Consider the following 9,255-nt stretch of genomic DNA (forward strand, 5'->3'; position numbering starts at 1 on the left):
AGTTCGGGTTCAGAAAAGGAACCCAACCTTACCCGAAATGATAATCCAACTCAACCCAACCCTTCTAGTTCAGTTGGGTTGGTCCGAGTTGTCGGATTGTCGGATTAAATGTTTCCCCTAATATAATAACCTTATAACTATTATTGTTATTATTAGAATTTAAAAAATGTGTCATTCAAAATTGCGGTGCAATATTCATTTTCGAAACCATCAAAATAAATAGCATACACAATAACCTACTCACCACCTAAACCCCACCCATCTTCTATTGAGAATGATGGTTTGAATATTCCAAAGAGTATTTAAAAAAAAAAAAAAAAAAAAAAAAACTCAATATTAAATCTAAATAAAAATAATCCTACTCTTAATATTTTTTTTCATTAATTCTTTTGTCATAATTAAAACATGTTTTTAGCTTTAAACAACCTTAAATTATGCGATTTTTAGATAATTTTTCTCGCAAACATGTGAGTGAGGACAAAACATGCTAAAAGAATCTGTGTCGGTATAAATACTTCAAAATAAGTGTTATGAAAAAAAATCGTAAAATAGGAGTTATAACTTACGTCTATATTGTTTAAATAAATAAGCTACATTGAATTCTATTGGTAGGTTTATAATTGGTAAAGATTAGTAAACCTAATTTGAATTAATATAATTAAAATTTGTAGTATTCATAGGAGAGGGGTTATCGGGTTTTGCTCTACCAAGATCTCTACACAATGAACAACGAGTACATGTTGGTGTTGAACGCACATGCAGGGCAAGCGTGTTTTTTGTCAACGTGTTCGAGCTCGAGCCTTTTTCATAATTTCCAATTTTGCCCCCAACCTGAGATAAATTCTATTTCCATCCTATTTAGGAGTATAAAAATGATATATTGATCTCATTTCTTTTAATACATTTTTATAATTTACTCGTTTATTTTATATTATTAAAAGTAATTAATCAATATATGAAAAATAAATTTATAATAAACAAAATAATTTTTTTTAAATCTATAACTTTTCAGACAATTTAAATATATAATTTTTTTAGTCTTCCAATTTAAATATATAATACAATTTTAACTTTATTATTTGAAAATATTTTTTTATTCATCGGTATATATAAAAACCTTGAATCAAACCTGAAGTATCGCTACTCTTCTCTCTCTCTCTCTCTAAGGGACACACAGACAGATCCTCGTTTGTGACGATCTCTTGCTAGATTGCTCATCTTCAATGCTTTAACGCACCCATCTTCCCGTTTCTTCAGGTTTTAGATCCTTTTTGGCACCTCTCCTCCGGGATCTCACGGCTTTTGCAGCCAATTTCGGGTAATTTTTAAGACAATGAGCTATGAATGTTTTTGTTTCTTTTCTGTAATTCCATGGGAGTTGTGTTTTTCTGTTCGTGAGGCCTTGATTTGGATTGATGCATTGATGAATTTAAGTTTGTAATTGACTGATTGTGCTGCTTTTATGGGGAAATGGCGTTGGTTTGGAAGTGGGATTTGTTGAATCGTTGTGTTCTTTTTTGTTATTGGATTTGAATTCTTCTAAATCTCAGATGATTGATGGATTTGGTTGGTTGATGTTGAGTTGATCGGTGCTTTTTTATGAGATTCTGTTTTTTGAACTGTTAGCTTCGTTTGCATTTCCTCTTTTTTTTTTTTTTTTTTCTTTTNTTGGAAAGTAATGCCTTTGTTCAGGAATATTCATCACAATCCTGACTACTTTCTACACCCTCACAAATTTGATCCTTCAAGATTTGAGGTATATTTCAATTACCCCAATATTTTATTTTATTATTATTTTTTTTTAATTTTTAATTTTTCAATATTTTGTAACTAAAAAGAGGGATCTGATTCTATCAGGTTGCTCCAAGGCCCAATACATTCATTCCATTTGGCAGTGGGGTCCATGCCTGCCCTGGTAATGACCTTGCCAAGCTTGAAATCTTGATCATGATCCACCATTTAGTCACCAAATTCAGGTCCTTATTTTTTTCTCCTTTTTATCCTTCTAAATCATGAAAATATATATTATAAATATTTTAATTGATTGAAAAATATGATTGGTTGCAGGTGGGAATTAGCAGGACAGAAAGATGGGATTGAGCATGGCCCATTTCCAGTTCCTAGGGATGGGCTTCCTATCAGACTCTGGAGATTATCAAACTGATATTGGGCCTCATTTCACTATAGCCCAAATCGGGTCCTCTTAGTGAAAATGGGCCGCATTTGAGTAAGCCCAAAAGGGTTTTTTTTTTTTTTTTTTTTTTCTCTCTTTTTCGCTTTCTGAGTAATTGTCACATTTTGTCGTGTTTTCATGGAGTAGGGGGACTGTTCCTAATCTTTATGCATTCCTTTGGTTTATGTTTTCAGATTTATAATTTTAAAGGCGTTGTATTGATTGTTAGAGATCTCATTGGTGGGTTTAGCTGAAAAAGTAGTTAGATTGAGATTGGGAGAAGAGAATGGCGTCTATTTCTACTCTTTCAGCGGCATTATCTGGTACTTCGGCGTCTGATCTTCTTCGAAGCTTGAGTAATGGCGTTAGTGGTATCCCTTTGAGGGCTCTGGGAAGAGCGCGATTAAACCCAGGAAGGAAAGCCATTTCAGTTAGTGCAAAGTTAAGGAAGGGTAAGAAGCACGAGTATCCATGGCCGGATGATGCGGATGAGAATGTCAAGGGTGGAGTTCTTACTCATCTCTCACATTTCAAGCCTCTGAAAGAGAAGCAGAAGCCGGTTACTCTTGATTTTGAGAAACCACTTGTTGTTCTTGAAAAGAAGATTATCGATGTTAGTCTCTCCTTACGAGTGTTAGTTGCATCTTCTGATTGTGCATCTCTCACTATCTTTGGCAATGATTGTCTTTTCATTCTGGATGTAGGTGCGGAAAATGGCTCATGAAACTGGTCTAGACTTCAGTGATCAGATTCTTTCGTTAGAAAATAAATATCAACAGGTTTGTTATTACTATTAACGGAGTTCTTATTCCAATTTGAAGTGTTGAAATTTGATCTTTTTCACATAAATTTTCCTCAATGAACTTGACTGCTTCTCGTTGTTGGTTTCAGGCTTTAAAGGATTTATACACTCATCTGACTCCTATACAACGTGTTAATATAGCTCGACATCCTAACAGGCCAACTTTCCTCGATCACGTGTTCAATATCACTGAAAAGGTTTTGTGGTTTTTTTACTGTGATGAAAATTTTGGATTGTGGATTTGGTAATTTTTATGCAAGAAATATTTTCTACATCTCTGTCTTACAGTTTGTTGAACTTCATGGAGATCGGTTAGGGTACAACGATCCTGCTATTGTTACTGGCATAGGAACCATTGATGGGAGAAGATACATGTTCATGGGTCACCAAAAGGGTAGAAACACAAAAGAAAATATTCAGCGGAACTTTGGAATGCCTACTCCGCACGGGTATGTTTAGTAATGGAGAAACATGTTCTATATTAGATTTAACATTATGCATGTTTTGAAGTAGAAAGGAATATGAATTACTCCTTGTCGAATCCGAGCTTGTTGGAGAATTTGAAGTTGGGATATTAGATATCTAATCCTGATTACTAGTTTTACTTATTTCCTAACAGTTATCGGAAAGCACTTCGCATGATGTACTACGCAGATCACCACGGGTTCCCAATTGTTACTTTCATTGATACGCCAGGTGCATTTGCGGACCTCAAATCTGAGGAACTGGGCCAAGTATGAAAAACAAAATATTCTTTTTTCATGGAGCTCTTCCTTTATCTGGAGAACTGATTTGCTTCATAAATTTGCAGGGTGAGGCTATTGCTCACAATTTGAGGACTATGTTTGGTCTCAAGGTACCAATCATTTCAATTGTCATTGGAGAAGGAGGCTCTGGCGGTGCCCTGGCAATCGGTTGTGCCAATAAGTTGCTCATGCTCGAAAGTGCAGTTTTCTACGTCGCCAGGTGCATTTCATGCCTACTCTTTTAGTAAATTAAGACAACTTCACTATTATTTCATTGTAAATTCTGCTGATTTACCAATAACCCGTTTAATTTTCAAATACGTTAGTCCTGAAGCCTGTGCTGCAATCTTGTGGAAAAGTGCAAAAGCTTCTCCACAGGTTCTTATACATTCAACCCTTAGTATCCTCTTTTAGAGGTTTATATATATTTGTTGAGATATATTTGTTATTTGCAGGCAGCAGAGAAGCTAAAAATTACTGCACCAGAGTTGTGCAAATTACAAATTGCCGATGGCATTATCCCTGTAACGACACTGTCCTTCACATATCTTGATATTCCATGTTCTTTTCTTAGTTCTTGATTCCTTTCTTGTCTGTTCCTCTTTCCAGTTCTGACACCGTTTATGCCTGCTTAGAAATGAGTGTAGTTACATATATGCTAGGGCACATCCTTGTTTTTGTGTTGAATGCTATATGCTTGTTATTAAAAAATATTCGCTGTTTTTCCTTTAACAATATTCATAATATCAAACTATATACCTTAAGGCTTAAACATTTAATACTATCCAAACGTTTCTTAGTTTAATTAATTTGTATTTTTAGTTTCTTTCCCCTTCCGTAGTAACTGCAGGTCTAAACTGACTTGAACTGAGGCTTTCCTCTTATATCTTATTGTTTTGATCATATGTTCCTCGTTTCTTATCGTAAAAACAAAAAAAAAAAAAAGAAAACACCTGAACTCGTAATATTTTCAACTGTCATCGTGCATTGTATTAACTTTGAGTTGAAGCTTCTCTGTAACTTCTTTTAGCCTCAGGTTGAGGCTCTCTTTGCATATGTTATTACTTTGATAGAAGATGGTCTGTTTCTTTTCCCCTTCTTCTTTCCAAAGATTATTTTGTACCTATAATAATTTTAAGCATTGTTGTTCACAGGAACCCTTGGGTGGCGCGCATGCAGATCCTGCTTGGACCTCGCAACAAATAAAGATTGCAATAAATGAGACCATGGATGTAGGTCCTTGACTTTTTCTAAAATAATGAAACCTGGTCGTTCTCATTGTAGCGTATACATTAATGAATTTTCTGCATGCGTCTTTCAGGAGCTTTTGAAGATGGACACGGAAGAACTATTGAAGCATCGAATGCTGAAATTCCGTAAAATTGGAGGGTTTCAAGAAGGCATTCCAATCGAGCGAAAAAGGAAAGTTAACATGAAAAAGAAGGAAAAACCCATTAGAATGAAGTCAGTTCAGGAACCGGAGACTAAGGTGAAAAAAGTGAAACAAAAATCAGTGAAAGCTAAGGAATCCTCCATTGGGAATTCAGATTTAGATCTGAATAAGATGATTGAAAAATTAAACAAAGAAGTTGATTTCGAATTTTCTGAGGCAGTAAAGGCCATGGGCTTAAAGGACAGGCTTGCTGCGCTGCGAGAAGAATTTTCAAAAGCAAAGTCACTGGACCGACTTATCCAACCAGCATTGAAAGATAAAATCGAGAAGCTTAGCGATGAATTCAACCGGGGGCTGTCTAAAGCTCCCAACTACGAGAATCTGAAGAATAAACTCGAAATGCTAAAGAATTTATCTGAATCCAAGGCTCTCTCAGTTAAGGATGTTAAGGAGGAGACCCCATTGAAGCAGGAAATCAACAAAAAATTTGCAGAGGTTCTGGGTCGATCTGATGTACGGGAGAAATATGAAGCGCTGAGGGCCGAAATCGCAAATTCAGGGGCATCTACATATATGAATTTGGACCCCGAACTGCAAAAGAAAATTGATAAAGTAAAGATGGAAATACAAGGGGAGTTGTCGGATGCCCTCAAGTCCTTGGGTTTAGATGTTGAGGTACTAACGTCAAAAGCAGAAGGCCTAAGCGGGCAGGCTTCATTGTCTCTGTTCAAACCAAAGATAAAAGAGTTGAATGAGGAAATTAATCAGGGAATTGAAAGCGTTGCAAGCAGAACAGATCTAAAAGATAAGATTGAATTACTGAAACTTGAGGTAGCCAAGGCTGGAAAGACACCAGATACAACCTCAAGAAACAAAATTTTGGCTTTGGAGCAGCAAATAAAGCAGAGCCTTGCTGCTGCACTGGATTCTTCAGACTTGAAGAACAAACATGAAAAACTGATGGAAGAGATATTAGAAACTGCAGAATCTTCAGCAGGGTTGGATCCAAAAGAAAATGATGGAGATGCTAGAATTCAGACTAATTTGGGTGCTGAGCATACCTTCGCTTAATGTGAGTTTTTCAATTTCTTTTTACCACGTATAAGAATCACGCGCACGCGCACACGCACACGCACACGTGGATGCAGAGAAATACATAGAAACTTGAAAGGCTTAGTGCATCGACTGTCTTCGTTTTCCGATCAACATTGATAAATATAAATATCTCAGTAGTTATGACCAGTTTTTTAACCTGGAGGAGCACATAGAATTTGGACTATGGAACGACTCTTGCCAATGAATGCAAAATGTCTATGTTGAGGAGTTTTACTTATCAACTTTCAATCTTTTTGCAGTGTTTTAGTTGCCAGTATACAAGAGCAGGACCATGTTTAAGAAGTTGCATGTAACAGGAAACTAGTTAGAGCGTCCTCATCGGCCAGAAAACCAAGTTATCCGTTCCCGCTTCTAACCCTTATTCAACGTCGCTTGATTTTGATAGGTTACAAGATTTAGGGTCAGCAGGAGCAGGAAGGACACGGCAGGGCTGCTACATTTTCTTCTTCCTGTTTTCAGGGGGCTTTTCTTTTCTAAATTGAGCTATTTTTCTGGCTTGTTGCTGTGTTTCTTCTTTTTCTATTAATAGATCTAGATAGCTTTGTATAGATTGCTAGATTGTTTTGGAGACTAATAATGCATTGCAAACTCTTTAAAATGTTTGTTTAGAAACTAAACATCCTGGTTGGAACATTACAATAAGTTTATAGGCAAAGTAGCTTCTCTTTTAATTGTCTTTGGAGGATTGCTGGTTTGCAGGCTAAAGGGTTTTGGTTCAAGAAATCACTAGAAGAGGTTGCATACAATGTGGTTGACAGTTTTACATCGTTGCAGGAGAGAAACAAACGCAATATCACTTCAAATTTGGGCTCAAGCAAGGAGAGAGCTCGATTATTCATGTTTGTTCTCCGACTCTTTTCAATTGCAAGCCTTATGACGCGTAAGTTCATCTCTCATTTACTCGATAACTCTTGTATCTGGTAATGTATACGACTTAATTTATAAGTCATCAACTACAAGGTCAAAATTTCAAATTTCCGTGGTTGAACTCATCAAACTTTACTCAGTGGAAGTTTTTGCAAACGTTTTTGAAACGCTTGGGAGAAGTTTTCACACTCTGACAAAAAAATACTTCGTTCTCCTCTCTCATCGATGTGGGGTCTCATGATTCTACTCCCTTAGGATCCAGCGTTTTCGTTAGTTCTCAGGGCCAGTGTTTTGCTGATACACTGCATCCACCCCCTATAGGGTCCAGCGTTTTCGTTAACACTCGGGGCTAACGTTTTTGCTGGCACACTGCGTTCACCTCCCTTCGGGTTTCAGCCTCCTCGCTGGCATATCGCCTCGTGTTTGGCTACGATACCATTTGTAACAGCTCAAGCCTACTGCTAACTTCTCTTCGGGCTTTTCTTCAAGGTTTTTAAAACTGTCGGGAGGTTTCCACATTTTTATAAAGAAAATTGTTCCCCTCTCCAACCGACCGATGTAGACTCTCTTTTCCGTAATTTTTAACGTCAATGTCCTTTCATCAAACATAGCATTATGTATACTTGTGATTATGATATCAAAGTTTGGTACTTGTGATAGCTTCATTTTCATAGTAACTTATAAATACATACATCATCCAACAATTACTAACTGTAATTTCAACGAAGCATTGAAAGACATGTTCGTGGTTATTGAATCTTATACGGTAAATTATTAAGCTGTAATAAATTGTTGGGTTTGTCATAATACGAAGCAAGATAAAATTTCTGTATCAAAATTTACTATCCTTCTTAACTCCATTTTCAAAAATTACCAATAATTTTTCGTTCGGAGTTGGCCCATGTTGCCAAAATTAAATCGTTATGCAATAAATGTAACATGCCAGGTAATAGCTTGTGCATATTTAATTAAAATGCCTGAATTTGAACTTAAATAGTACAATTTTCATTAATTATTTCCAAATGATACTCAAATTATTAAACTTCCCGATATAATTTTAGTCTTCCAATAAAGAGATATCTATTTTATTTGAACGGGAAAGAGATTTTCTATTTAGACAGAGAATGAGGGAGGGAGTGGGAAAATTTATTTTTTTCATTAAAATAAATAGGGTCAGAGACGAGATTATATTCTCTGTCCTCATCCCCACCCGCTTAATATAAATATATTTTCAACACACACGTGCATGTATGTGTGTATATATATATACTATTTGGCTATATTAAAAAATATTTAATTTTGGGACTCTAATGGTAATATTTAAACTAAATACGTACATCTTTTTTTTTTTATTATTAAAAACTATGTTGTAATATTATATACGTTTGATTATGAAATAGATTGATTTTATTAAGATTTGTTTTGTTAATTTTTTAATAAATATTATATTAAAAAATAAAAAACTTTAAACAACTATTTTTAGAAAAAATAACAAATGGATTCTCACAAAAATAAATAAATTTTTTTGCCGAACGGAGTACGAAATAGGTGATGAGGATGAAGATGATACCAATATTTATTATTTTTACAAAAATATAAGACTTTATTTTTACTATTATTATTATTATTATATATATATATATATTTATTTTGTTGAACAATATATGAAATTATTCATGCAACAGAGGTCTACAGGTTGGTGTAATATTATTCAGATTACATATTATTCTAAAATAATTTTGAACTTCATTATTATCATCCATAAATATATTTAATTTATTAAAAAAAAAATAATAATAACCCCAATACAATTAAATGAACTGTCACACATCACCTATTTACCACGAATATTTACAGAATTACTTTAGTTTGATAAATAGTTACAAATTTAGTAATTTTCCTCACAGTGTTCACAATGTATATTTAGTTATTTTATTTGATGTGATTAAAGTATATTTTTAATTTATTAAAATAAATGTCAGGCATTTATTTATTTATTTGTAGAGAGTCCACCCTTCAAATTTTAATTTAATTCAATTATTTATAATTATTACAAGTAATTTTGGATTTTAATTTGTTGGGTAAAATTCTATTTATTGTTAGAATAAAAGGAAAAAAAAAATGGAAAAAATGATATAATTATAAATAATTTTTGATT

The 9,255-nt window shown here is 34.3% G+C and overlaps 2 protein-coding genes across 3 annotated transcripts; both read left to right on the forward strand.

Moving 5' to 3' along the window:
* Window positions 1-1,145: 1,145 nt before the first annotated feature.
* LOC111438189 (acetyl-coenzyme A carboxylase carboxyl transferase subunit alpha, chloroplastic-like) lies at window positions 1,146-6,901 on the forward strand. Of its 2 annotated transcripts, none has more exons than XM_023076144.1 (12): window positions 1,146-1,318; window positions 2,368-2,786; window positions 2,878-2,952; window positions 3,065-3,172; window positions 3,264-3,424; window positions 3,595-3,709; window positions 3,787-3,941; window positions 4,048-4,099; window positions 4,177-4,245; window positions 4,876-4,953; window positions 5,043-6,186; window positions 6,470-6,901. In XM_023076144.1, exons 2-11 carry the CDS (start codon window positions 2,460-2,462, stop codon window positions 6,183-6,185), a joined length of 2,283 nt encoding a protein of 760 aa, XP_022931912.1. In that variant the 5' UTR covers window positions 1,146-1,318; window positions 2,368-2,459; the 3' UTR covers window position 6,186; window positions 6,470-6,901. The 2 variants fall into 2 exon arrangements, with proteins under 2 accessions (XP_022931912.1, XP_022931913.1); XM_023076145.1 differs by having other exon boundaries at window positions 2,405-2,786.
* Window positions 1,675-2,359, forward strand: LOC111438190 (abscisic acid 8'-hydroxylase 3-like). The gene is made up of 3 exons (XM_023076147.1): window positions 1,675-1,756; window positions 1,858-1,976; window positions 2,068-2,359. The coding sequence occupies exons 1-3, from the start codon at window positions 1,679-1,681 to the stop codon at window positions 2,162-2,164; spliced, it is 294 nt and encodes a 97-aa protein (XP_022931915.1). The 5' UTR covers window positions 1,675-1,678; the 3' UTR covers window positions 2,165-2,359.
* Window positions 6,902-9,255: the final 2,354 nt, after the last annotated feature.

Source organism: Cucurbita moschata, unplaced genomic scaffold (genome assembly GCF_002738365.1).
Source record: "Cucurbita moschata cultivar Rifu unplaced genomic scaffold, Cmos_1.0 Cmo_Scf00072, whole genome shotgun sequence".
Classification (NCBI taxonomy): domain Eukaryota; kingdom Viridiplantae; phylum Streptophyta; class Magnoliopsida; order Cucurbitales; family Cucurbitaceae; genus Cucurbita; species Cucurbita moschata.

What these genes read in the sequence shown, in the direction of transcription:
- LOC111438190 (XM_023076147.1), top strand. Translation starts at nt 1,679, where the DNA reads ATGCCTTTGTTCAGGAATATTCATCACAATCCTGACTACTTTCTACAC. An exon ending in TTGATCCTTCAAGATTTGAG is followed by an intron (nt 1,757 to 1,857) that starts GTATATTTCAAT and finishes TGATTCTATCAG; the next exon opens with GTTGCTCCAAGGCCCAATAC. An exon ending in CATTTAGTCACCAAATTCAG is followed by an intron (nt 1,977 to 2,067) that starts GTCCTTATTTTT and finishes GATTGGTTGCAG; the next exon opens with GTGGGAATTAGCAGGACAGA.
- LOC111438189 (XM_023076144.1), top strand. Translation starts at nt 2,460, where the DNA reads ATGGCGTCTATTTCTACTCTTTCAGCGGCATTATCTGGTACTTCGGCG. An exon ending in TGTTCAATATCACTGAAAAG is followed by an intron (nt 3,173 to 3,263) that starts GTTTTGTGGTTT and finishes TCTGTCTTACAG; the next exon opens with TTTGTTGAACTTCATGGAGA. An exon ending in AATCTGAGGAACTGGGCCAA is followed by an intron (nt 3,710 to 3,786) that starts GTATGAAAAACA and finishes ATAAATTTGCAG; the next exon opens with GGTGAGGCTATTGCTCACAA.